Source organism: Lissotriton vulgaris, chromosome 5 (genome assembly GCF_964263255.1).
Source record: "Lissotriton vulgaris chromosome 5, aLisVul1.2, whole genome shotgun sequence".
Taxonomy (NCBI): domain Eukaryota; kingdom Metazoa; phylum Chordata; class Amphibia; order Caudata; family Salamandridae; genus Lissotriton; species Lissotriton vulgaris.
This window is the reverse complement of record NC_141693.1, coordinates 1,006,543,575-1,006,556,618: the sequence shown is the minus strand read 5'-3', so window position 1 is coordinate 1,006,556,618 and position 13,044 is coordinate 1,006,543,575. Positions and strand designations below refer to the sequence as shown.

The window sequence follows — 13,044 nt, the reverse complement described above, 5'->3', positions numbered from 1 at the left end:
TATTTATTATTCCTTCAAAATCACAAAGAATACGGGTTCGACCACAGTCCTAAACCAACGCGTTTCGGTCTCCATGAGACCTTGGTCAGTGATGTCATTTCAGATGTCATCAGTGATGTCACTGACCATGTCATGAATGATGTAATATGTGACGTCATCAGCAGTGTATTGTGGGGGGGTGAGTTATAGTTAGTTGAACTAACTATAACGGGGGGATTTCTGTGGTTTTGTACGAGTGAAATGTCCAACTAAATGTTTTTTTCAGTGAATTTCAAAGGTTTTTTAAATGCTAATTTCTAACTATGATGTGCCTGAAAGCTATGGTTTTTTTCAGTGAATTTCAATGGTTTTCTAAATGCTAATTTCTAACTGTAACATGCCTGAAATCTAAGTTTTTTTCAGTGAATTTTAATGGTGTTTTAAAAGCTAATTTCTAACTATGCCTACAAAGTTAGGACATGTGAAGAAAGAGGAATAAAAGCGCAGAAAGAAGCAAGACAAATGCAGAAAGAGGCAAAAGAAGTTCAAAAAGACAAAGACAACTGCAAGAAGAAGCAAGAGATGTGCAGAAAGAACCAACAGAGGAGCAGAAAGTCCTCCTGTGCCCCCAACATTTTAGTGACGGGTACTGGTGGTAACTGACTATCCCGGACCGGACCCAGTGCTATGCTAAAAGACACTTAGAATACAGTAAAAACACCTACAAACACAATGGAACACTATGTGTTGGGGTACCCCTAAAATTAGAACGACCTCCCCTGTATTTGCCTTGAGTTAGTGCCTGGGTCATTCCATGCATACATGGGTACTGACTGGAAGATTAGAGTGCTGCAAGGAGAGTGCATGGTGAATTTATAAGTGTTTGGGTTCTGGCGGAGCGATTGCATAAGTACACATGCCATATCAAGCCCCGCCCCCTCCCTTCACCACTGTGCAAATGCTCCCCCTGGCGTGTTTTAAGTTGGGGGATTAATTCCCCTTGAGTCCTGATGGTCTCTGGGAGCCAACTAGCCCACCAGGTACCTCCAGTAAGTGCCACAGAGCTACGTCGCAGAGAGGTGTGAAAAAGGGCGTGGCTTCTGAACACCTCTCTGCAACGCAGCTCTCTGGTGCATACTGGAGGTACCTGGTGGGCTCTTTGGCCCCCAGGGACCCTCAGGATTCAAGGGGCTTAATCCCCCAACTTAAAAGTGTCACAGGGCGCATTTGCACACTTGTCAATATCAGGCCACGCCCCCTCCCTGCACCACAAGGCACCCCCTGGTGCCTTGTAAATTGGGGGATTAAGTCCTCTTGAGTCCTAAGGGTCACTGGGGGCCAACTAGCCCACCAGCTACCTCCAGTAAGCGCCACAGAGCACCGTTGCAGAATGGTGTAAAAAGGGGCATGGCCTTGGGCCACCTCTCTGCAATGCAGATCCCTGGCGCTTACTGGAGGTACCTGGTGGTCTAGTTGGCCCCCAGGGACCCTCAGGTTTTAAGGGGACCTAATCCCCCAACTTAAAACGTGCCACAGGGCGCGTTTGCACACTTGTCACATCAGGCCACACTCCCTCTCTGCACCACATTGCAAACACGCCCCCTGGATCGTTGTAAATTGGGGCATTACATCCCCTTGAGTCCTGAGGGTCCCTGGGGGCCAACTAGCTCACCAGCTACCTCCAGTAAGCCCCACAGAGCTGTGTTGCAGAGAGGTGTAAAAAGGGGCATGGCCTCTCAACACCTCTCTGCAACGCAGCTCCCTGGCACATACTGGAGGTACCTGGTGGTCAAGTTCACCCCCAGGGACCCTAAGGATTGAAGGGGACTTATACCCTCAATTTACAATGTGACAGGGTGTGCGTTTGCACACTTGCTATGTCAGGCCTGCCCCCCTCCCTGCACCAATGTGCAAACACACCAAAATTAAAAAAGTATATATTTTTTTGGCCCTGGGGCTCCTTCTGGGACCCCCTGAGCAGGCCTAGGGGGTCAGGGTGTTTCTACCGAGCCCCCTTCTCTTGCTTTATACCTTTGTTTCTCTGTTTTCTGGTGACTCACTTCTACCGAGCCACAAGATGGCTGCCAACACATCCTGGTTTGGAGTGTTGACAGCCAATCACAGTGACGCTCTTGCACAGAACTTAGGCTCTGCCCAGATATTGAAACTTTTATTTTTCTAATTTCTCAACAACTACTGAACGGATTTACACCATTTAAACAAAAGGTCACTTTCTGAACCAAGCTCTACCTTTCTGCCAAATTTTGGGTAATTCCGTTCAGCAGGGAAAATGTGTTTTGGGACCCCCTTTTTCTGAGCCCCCGCTCGATGAATCACCCCCAAACGTTCAAGATAGGAGCTGACCTAAAAAGTGCAGCTTTTTGGAAAATTTCACAAAGATTCGGTAAACGAGGCCAAAGTTATAAGCAAATCAAAAAAAGGATACTCCTATGGAAACTATGTTCTAACTATAACTACCTACTGGCGACCCCCAGTAGATAATATATATATATATATATATATATATATATATATATATATATATATATATATATATATATATATATATATATATATATATATATATATATATATATATATATATATATATATATATATATATATATATATATATATATATATGTATATATATATATCCTAACAAAGCTCCTTCTGATCTCTGAGGCCCATAGACAGGCGGTGCGTAGAGCTGGTCAAAAATATCTCACTTGATTCAAAGTAAGACGCACACTCAGGGAAGAAATTCCTCAGTAGATGGTTTTACTTTTCAGTTATGCGTTTTGACTACAAGAGTCTTCATCACACATGTGCGTGAGTGTGCGTCTTACTTTGAATCAAGTGGGATATATATATATATATATATATATATATATATATATATATATATATATATATATTCCAGAATAGTCACACTTACGTCCTCTGGTCAAAAGGACAGTATGAAGCACGAACTCCAGCCAGCGTATATGCAAAATTTCATTTATTCAATGTTCAATGGCAGCAAAACATAGTCACTCCGACGCGTTTCGGGGCTCCTCCCCTTGGTCACGAGTCAGTGAAAGGTAATTGGTACAAACGTAATATAGTAAAGGTCACATGATTTCGGACTACAATAAACATAAACAAAATACAATCGCGCAAGTTAGCACAAAACAAATTGCAAAAGGGGACGACATAATTGCATTAAAAATCACAGCATGGAAATATCACATACTTTTTGCATAGACCACATTACGGCAGTGTAAACCATTTAAATAAACAAGGCTCATCAGTCACACATAGAAGCCAATTTGGCCATAAAAATAAATGACGGACTCACGGTACCTTACAAATGGATACCATCTGAATCTCGGATTACTTATATTAAATCGAACATGTGATCTAATGCCCAAGTGGGCAATCAATTGCAATTCATGGATTGGGTTGAATGAGATTAGTACTGATCATGTCCATGTGGACAGTATTCATATTCGACATCAGCTCATTTATGTACAACAGTCTATGGTCTCGTTCCAATGGGCAATTCGATATGAAATGCCCTAAAGTGCATACTGGAAGGTGAAATAACTAGAGTCATGCCCATGTGGGCAAACGTTCAAGTTAATGAAATTGTTGCTGCTGATATCCAATATACTCTAGGAATCTCATGGGTGACAAATATCGCCCGAGTGGGCTAATCAGCGCAGTCACATGTACAATTTTGATTTATAAACACAATGTTCCAAGATGTTCTCGTCCATCCTCTAGTTACAAGTATTCTGGTATTTCCATTCAATTAGAAATGAATTCATTCAAGTCGTCCCTAAAGAAAAGAAAGAAAAAGAATTGCAAACCTGTGACTCACAATATGGAAATTTCTAAAACCATTCACATCTCTAACAGAAAGACATGAGAAGTTAAAAACAATTAGGGCAATAATTGTGTTTCATTCGCCAAATTTGATTCTCATTAGACTACAACTGTGGATAGCTCATAAAACCAGAAAACCTACAATTACAGTTGCATCATCCTAGGTGTACCTCCATTTCCTCATCGCAGTTATGCCCGCCCGGGGCCATGGTTTTATGTTGGATAATCATTCTAGATTATAATCTGTGTAGGTTTTGCACCCGGTTTCCACCTCTCTCATTGAATTTCACAGTACACAAAACACAGAAGCTCAATAAATTCACATTCTGGTTATGGTGACTGTGAAAATGGCGAGCTATAGGATATGACTTATCCATGTTGCTGATAGCACGTAAATTCTCAAGCACTCTAAGTTTTGCTGGTTTAATGGTGCTGCCTATATAGGCTTTGTTGCACGGACAAAACAGTACATATACTGCGTGGTCACTTGTGCAAGAAGTATGTTCTTTTATAACAAAAATTTCTGATGTGGTTGATAGTTGTACTCTTTTTACATTTTGACTATTCTTGCAAGTTTGCAGTTCCTGCAAGTTAAAAAAACTTCCACACCTGCGATTTTAGGTTTTTTAGGAATCACTGCGCTGCATAATTGGTCTCTTCATCAGCCTGGAGTCAAGCTATCCAGGCTGATGAAGGCTGATAGCCAGAAACCGGTCCTTGGATGCTTGATTCCGGTCTGGGAAAGACATGGCTTGGTAGTTCGGACTGGACTGTTCCCATGAGGCACAGGGTCAGAGCTGATTTGCATATAGCCAGTGTCTAACCCAGGGTGGTGTGGAGTGCAAAAAAACGATGGATTTAGGCCCAGATCCTTGTACTGGGGTGAATGTATGACATTGATCTACATTCTGTCCATCAACTGTGTTTTTTGCAGCCTTCGACATGGTGGCCCATCATACGTTTCTACAATGTCTAAGAAGGGGAGGAGTGGGTGGTGGAATGGATGGAATCTTTACTGCGGGACCGCAGTTTTCAGGCAGCTCAGGGACCTTATCTGTCAAAGAGCATCGGGCTGAAACAGGGGGTGCCCCAAGGATCTACCCTTAGTCCAACGCTATTCAATCTTTATGTCACTCCTGTGACAGAGATTGCAGGAAAGTTTGGCGTAGAAGTTGTTTCGTACGCCGATGACACGCAATTGGTTGTATCCCTTGCCCAGGATGGCAATAAGGCAGCCTGCAACTTCAACTCATGCATGCAGGAACTAGCAGTATGGATGGCCAACAACTGCCTCAAACTGAACGGGAGCAAGACGGAGGTGCTGGTGGTTGGTAAATCCCCCTCTGTCTGGACATCAGCTTGGTGGCCACAAACCCTGAGCCCAACCCCAGAGCCCAGAGAACAGGTCAAGAACCAAGGGGGGTGGCTTGACCCCAAGCTCTCGTTCGAGCACCATACAAGGCGGGTGGCAGGCACATGTTTTGGAGTCTTGCATGGTCTCCGGAAGACGCTGGACCTGCTGCCTACTACAGCGAGGAAAACCATGGTCCATGCCTTGGTAACCTCTCGGCTGGACTATGGAAATGTCCTTTACCTAGGTGCTAATGCCAACTGCATACAGAGGCTGCAGCGTATCCAAAACGCAGCAGTTCATGGTTCTGATGCTACTCAAGAGAGCATCCTCCAGAAGGGCCCTGGCTGCCCTGCACTGGGTGCCAATCAAGGAGCGAATCCTGTTCAAGGCTCTATGTGTAAGCATTAGGATTCTACACAGGAAGGGGCCCACTTATCTACATAAACTTCTGACCGTGTATTCCCCTTCACGCCAACTGAGATCCAGCGGAATGGGGCAGGTCAAGATTCCCGCTATCAGGAGGGCTAGAATGGGCGGCCGCTCCTTCTGCTTCCTGGCAGCTCAACAGTGGAACAACCTCCCAGCGCACCTTCGGCTGGATGTTTCGGAGATGGTCTTCTGCAGGAACTTGACACCCTTCCTTTTCCCCAATGAAAATCCACCCCATGCCTCACTGAATAGCTTTGGGTGGCAGGGTCTGAATGGTGGGGAGAGGGCGTTGACAGCCTGCCTCTTATTATTATTATTATTATTACATTTCTTATATAGCGCCAGAATCGACCCCCGAAGGGGTATCTCCGCGCTTGCCTTGGGAACCCGTCCTGGTTTTTCCCTGTGAGATAGCCCCTACAGGGCATCCCCAAGGTGAAAGCCAGGCATCCCGCCGCGGGGGGCCGTTGTGGAGATTAAGCAAGCTTAATGCCCAGAGTTGCAGAGTGTGAACCCATGATTAGGTCAGGCACCGAAGCGAGAATTATCGAGTCCGTGGACATTTGAGCTCAACACACTGCCGCGTCGGGAATCGAACCCTGGTCCCGGGTCTGACCTCTGCTTCAGGGTCTGCCTGCTCTAACCAGTGAGCCACACTTCTCGGTGGACCATACCGTAGCGCGGGGGGCACACTAGCCTAGTGTAACCAGGCGCTTTACAAACTTGCATATTATTATTATTATACTCATGCAAGCTCCTCAGAGTACCTTACTAAGTGTTCTTTAAAATAACAATGTAAATCTTGTCTAGGGAATAGTTATCTCCCCATCATGTTTTCTGGTAATTTGATTGTGACCGGCTCAAAACTCAAAGTTTTTAGAATCTACTATGTGCCCACAGTAAAGTTTAAGCAAAAATGACAACATTTGAAAACAACTACACAATGACTTCTAGAATAATATTTTGGTTGATTGCCTAAATCTGACCCCATATCTGCGCCTTTTCCTTTGTATGACATTAGAGGGTGGCGTTTGTCTATTAGATTTTTGTTTTCAGCAAAGTTAATAATCCTGAAGCGTTGGATTGATAAAAAATCCTCTGCTGTTTGAAGAAATACAAGATTTACTGCATGCTACTGGAAAATATGAAATGACCAACTGTTCTGACATAAAACATTGGCTAGTGAAAAATATGAAATCTATTCAATCGGATCTTGCAAGTGACCCGGATGAATGTCGGATTCCAGAAGCCATGCAGAATTTGCAGTCAAATAATAATTTACCATATAAAATGTAACATTTATTTGATGATAGGTTTTGCCAGATTAGAAATGTACGAGGAGTGATTTTGACACTGATATTGGCGAGTCTGTATATGAGCTAAAAGAAATGTAATTCTGTTTTTACTAATGAGTTTTTTAAACCCCCTAATGCAGCATAAACGGTGTTTGAACTGAAGGGCTTGATTGAGGCGTTATTTTTTGTCACTGGCATATTTCCTATGTTTTGCCTTTCTCCTTTAGATTTGATTATTTGTTTATTTAAACAAAATGGGCCTCATTTATGAGGCTGTGCGTCACTTTTACGCCTCCGGTGCGTCACTTTTTGTGATGCACCAGTGGCGTAAAAAATGCGCCTTGTTGCGCAAAGTGACGCATCTAGGTAGATGCGTCACTTTGTAAACCCCTGCACCACATTATACCTGCGCCAGGTATAATGTATGCAAGGGGGGCGTATTGACGCAAGGAAGGGTTGTAGAAGTGACCCAGTGAAATCTATGAGATTTCACTGCGTCACTTTTAGGACACTGTTGCGGCAAAATCTTGCGCCTGCCTCACAGCAGGCGTGAGACTGACGCAGGCCCTTTCACATGGGGCTTGCTCCATGTGAAAGGATGCATTGCTGGAATTGCGTCACTTTTGTGACACACTCCAGCAATGTGTCACTTTTGCGCTTACAGATACCTCAGAAATACTGACGTATCTGTAACTCCTTGCGACATGATGCGTCATACATTAAATATGACGGATCAGGAATGTAGCAAGGAGTGCGCACTGAGAAGTGATGCATCGCTGCTTTCACGCAGCGATGCGTCATTTCTCATAAATGAGGCCCCATGGCTTTAGAATAGGATGATGTGTAAGTAAAATGTATATTCATATTGCTGCTGGTATTTTGTTTTAGAAAGAAATAGTGTATGTGTCTTACTATGTTTATTGAACCACTGACTTGTGCTATTTATTATGAATTATAGCTAATGTGCCATTGCGAGCATTTGGTGATTGTATATTTTCTAAAATTCCTCCTACAATCATCCCAAAAGAATGCATTGTTTGAATTTCTTTGCTGTACCTGTATCGTTTTCAAAGACTGTAACATTTTAACCAGAGTACAGATAATCTGAGTATAGCACCCATTTTTAATTGCTAACGTGATATTCGAAATAGCAGTATGATCCAATCCAAGCATGTTGCCTCAGAAAACGTCAATTAAGCTAAAGTAACGTGACCACCTCTTTTGCGTCTTCTTTCAGCCATTCCCAGCATTTAAATATTAGCCAAACCATCTAGTGAGAAGCAATCGTGGACATGATTTTTTACATTAAAGCATTTTGTTTGAAGCTAACTCATATGGTGGTTTTAATCCAATGCTATTTATTTATTTTATTAAAGCACATATTGTATTGACCAACAACACTGCCCAACGTATGAGCTATACAATCCACATCTATATTAAAAGGAGGCCTAAATGCAAACATAGAAAACTCCTCATTAAGTAACAACATGTTCAACTCAGACACCAACAGCGTTCACCCTGGGAAATCTCTATCGCCCTTTACTGAACTTTAAAAGAGACAATTCTACTAAAATGTTATTCAGCTCAAGAAGGAAATCAAAGAAACTTGGCATCGATTACAAGGTTAATCTGACAAAATAATTTAATGAGTCTTAAAAAATGATTTAGAACATCCACACTCTTAGCTGCTGCTATAAATCTTCCATTATCCAACCATTGGAGAAAATGAGAGGATGTCTGCATTGGCTCCAAAAATGAACACTACAAGTCTCTCTGCAGAAAACTGTAAAGCATCCAAAACCCTCTCCAGCACAACTTTCAGGTACCAGGTCAGTCCAAGGCACCACATCACCAGGTTCTGCCAGAGCTAAATTTAGTGTGGAAATATGTTCATAGGTACCTTCCTCATGTAAAAGTAAAACGTATGTTTTTTTTTTAAATCCCTATTTTACAAATGTGGTCAGCTTAAAAAAAGCTGTTTTCCCTTCAACGTTCCCTTGCTATTACTCTCAGAGGTACTATGATAATTGTATGATTTGTCTCTGATAGGTGGGAGTGAGACGTGGAGTGAAGTAGAAATGGAAGACAAATTATTTGGGAGGACTTGCGGGGTCCACTGAAATTTAAAAATGTATGTTTAAATAGCAAGAGAAAACGCATTTATCCTTACTCTGAAATCAATTAACCTCCTCTCTTATCTCTTTACATTCCCTAAAGTGCCAATGGGGGAAGCGCAGAAGACCCCAAGAATGGATCACAGGTCCTTCAAGTCTCCTCCGTTGTGGTGGTGAGTGACAGCAGTTCCTGTGAAACATCGTCTAAAGTCTCCATCCGGAAAAGATGGGCCAGTGAGTACTATTCCACTATTTTTGTTATGTTATGTTATGTTAATTGTACTTATAAAGCGCACTGTTACCCAGGGGTGTTCTGGCACTAAGTACTTGTTGCCTGGTTGTGATGGCAGATTAAAGAGTGAAAAACCAAGTTTTCAGATCCTTATAAAAGGAGGTAAGGTTGGAGGAGTTTCTAAGATAGAAGGGGAGTTCATTCCAGGCTTTGGAGGCACAGTGACGAAAGTTTCTGCCTCCCCAATTCATTTTCTTAAAGATGGGAGTTTGGACTAGTTTAGATCCGGAGGAGCGGAGAGTTCTACTTGGAACGTACCATGAGAGCCTAGCTTGAAGAAACTCCGGGCCAATCCCATTAACAGCCTTAAAAACAACACATAGTGCCTTAAAGCGAGATCTAAGTGGGACTGGAAGCCAGTGCAGTTTCTTAAGTTCACCTTTGATCAAAACAAACCTAGGGGTTCCTGTCTGCATTCTTGCTGTCACATTCTGGACCAATTGCAACTTGTTCATATGCTGTTTCTGAATATTAAGATAAAGACTGTTACAATAGTCCAGACGGGACATAATGAGAGCAGTGATAACCCCCCATAGATTGTCTGCAGAAAGAAAAAAAATGTTTTGTTTTTTTTAAAAACCTTTATTTATCGAGTGCACAATACACAGCGTCTGCCTACAACCCAATCAGGCCGGCCGCTATGACAAACATTAAAAGAAGTAAATAAAAGACATATGCAATAGAGGAGGCTAGTTAGCGTCCGTTATGGTGTAGTGCACAGTACAGTAAGCGACAGGATGTCAAAGGTTTAATTTTATAGTTTTGTCGAAGTAGAAAAAGAACAAAAACAAACACATGGTATAGTATTGGTAAGGCTCACAGGAGGGGGGGAAAAAAGGAACGGCATAGTTATAAACAGGAGCAAGACTAACATGGGAGGGGGTGTATGGAGGGAATATAGAACGCAAGTGGTGAAAAGGAACGCCGTTCATGGGGAGGAGGGAGTAGTCTCGGCATAATCAAGTGGGGGGGGCACAAATATCGCCTCGGTATGCATTCCATTGTGCCCAGACCCTGTTCCACTTTCTAGGACGACCTCATACACCGTCTTCTCTCGAAACATGCACCAGTCCATGTTATCTTTCCAGGCACTGAGCCTCGGTGGTCTATTGGAGCCCCAGAGCTGAGCTATGTCTCTCTTGGCAACCATGTTGCCGAGAGTGACCCAAAAGGTCTGGGCAGCAGTACAATCGGTAGGCTCCCACACATTGAGCAGACAGCGTCGTGCCTCGGGAAGGAGGGGGACTCCAGTAACTCGTCCCATCACATCATGCACCCTGGGCCAGAAAGTTGAAACAACCGGGCATTCCCACAAGTCATGAAGAAAAGTACCATCCATACCACATCCACGTCTACACAGTCCATCCGCCGCAAGCCCCATTCGCACCAGACGTACACCAGTCACATACACACGGTGGAGGATCTTTAGTTGGACAAAACGAAGCCGAGCCGGAATAGCCACCTCTTTAGGAGAGGAAACAGCCATCTGCCAGTCCTCGTCGTCTAGTTCGAGCCCATCCGCCGTCCAGGAGGCACGAAGCCTCTCCAGCAGGTCAGCCCTGTTGTTAATAAGCTTCTTATAGATTAGAGAAATCGTGCTATCGGGGACGTGGCCATCAAGAATACGGTCCTCCAGTGGGGATGACTGGGGAATATCAGTCCAGGAGGGAAAAACGGAAGACAAGGCATGTCGCACCTGAATATATCGAAAATATTCCTTATCGTCCAGCTGATATTCCACCTTCAGGGCCTCGAAGGACTTTACAGTGCCCCTGGCCCAGAGATCCTCCACCTTACTAATCCCAATCATATCCCACCTATCAAACCCTTTCGTCCGCCACAGGTTGCCCAGCCGCTCAGAATCATACAATGGGGTCATACGTGTCAATTTACCGCCCCAGCCCGTAGCCACAGTCGCATCCTTCCAGGCACGCACCGCACACTTCGTTGGACCAGTCAGGAGACGGAGTGGTGTCTTCGAGTACAAAGCTCTATTGAAGTTGCCGCCGGGCAGTAGGAATTTATCCAGGGCAAAGGCAGGAGCGGGTTCCGAAGAGTATGTTACATGATTAATTGCGCTTAAATGCGAGGCCCAGTAGTATCGTTTGATATCTGGTAAAGCGATACCGCCATCGTACCAAGGGAGTGTAAGTTTAGATAACGCGATACGGGCACGTCCGTCCCAAATCAATTGCCGCTGTAGACTTTCGATTTCGCGGAAATAGCGAGCAGGGATTGGATCGAAAAAATTTTGTAAGGCATAAAGAAACCTGGGGAGCGACATCATTTTAAAAAGTGCCGCTCGCCCTAGCGGGGATAAAGGCAGTTCGCGCCACCGCCTCACATCTTGCTTGAGGCGACGGAGGGGGGCATAGAGATTCCGATCGTAGCGCACCGCGGGAACCATGGAGACATAGATCCCCAAATATTTGAAGCCATCCTCCGCCACCTGGATTGGAAACCTACGGGGCAGCGGTGGTAACACCCCCGCTATGACATAAACACAGGACTTGGTCCAATTGATAACCAGTCCGGAGTTCTTACCAAAAGAAGTTAGAACGTCGAAGAGCACGTTCAAGGATTTCTGGGGGGAGGTGAAATAAAGAAGGATGTCGTCGGCGTAGAGCGAGACGCGATCTTCCGAATCCGGCGCCCACCGGATCCCTTTGATCGAGGGTTCCCACCGGAGTCATGCCGCTAGGGGCTCGAGCGCCAGTGCAAACAGAAGTGGGGAAAGCGGACACCCCTGACGGGTGCCGCGTCCCAATGGAAATGGGTCAGAGCTTCTGCCATTCACTACAACTTGAGCCAACGGTTGCTCATACAGGAGCCTCACCCACGCAATGAAATTAGGGCCGAAGCCAAATTTGGAAAGGGCCGCCCATAGATATGGCCATTCAATGGTATCAAAGGCCATGGTAGCGTCCAAGGAGGCCACCACCGCTGGCTCAGCGAGAGTTGCAGCTCTCACGAGAACGCCGTGGAGCCTACAAAGATTAAGGGCCGTGTTGCGATGGGGTATGAAGCCGGATTGATCCGGATGTATCAAGTCACAGATCACAGTCAACAACCGATTGGCCAGGACCGTGGCGAGGATTTTGGGTTCCGCGTTCAGTAACGAAATGGGGCGGTAGGAGGTGCAGCGGTCACGAGGCTTGCCGTCCTTATGAATGACCACTATGGTGGCCAGGCGCTGTTCAGACGGAAGGACTCCAGCCTCAAATGCGTCCAGGAACATGGTCCGCAAATGAGCGGCCATTTTGTCTGGACGGAGTTTATAAAGCTCGATAGGCAAACCATTAGGCCCCATCGCCTTACCCGAACGCAAGGATCTGATGGCGAGGGCGATCTCGTCCACCGTAAAAGGAGCTTCCAAAGCCAGTCCATCCTCCTCCAAAAAAACAGGGAAGAGCAATATCGCGCAACAGTAAACGGGAGTCGGCCTCATCGCGATCACTCACCGGGGTATAAACCTTCCGGAAATGGTCCACGAAACAGTCAACAATTTCACCGGGGTCAGACACACATTCACCAGACTCACGGGTAATAATGGGTACCACACGATTCATTCTTTCAGCCTTATCCAGCCAAGCAAGGAGTTTGCTAGCCTTGTCACCCACATCATACAAACGGCCCAGCTGATTCACACGCATAACCTTAGCAGCATCAGTCACACAGGCTCTATAATCCGCCTGCTTCAGTTCCAGAGTG

General features: G+C 45.0%; 1 protein-coding gene across 1 annotated transcript in view; it reads left to right on the top strand.

Annotated features, from left to right (window-relative positions):
* LOC147711895 (zinc finger matrin-type protein 4-like) overlaps positions 1-13,044 on the top strand; it is a 1,215,746-nt gene that overhangs the window by 1,184,412 nt on the left and 18,290 nt on the right. Inside the window, exon 7 of the mRNA XM_086922617.1 lies at positions 9,145-9,275. Within this exon, the coding sequence (XP_086778743.1) occupies positions 9,145-9,275 (131 nt within the window). The remainder of the gene's footprint in view (positions 1-9,144; positions 9,276-13,044) is intronic.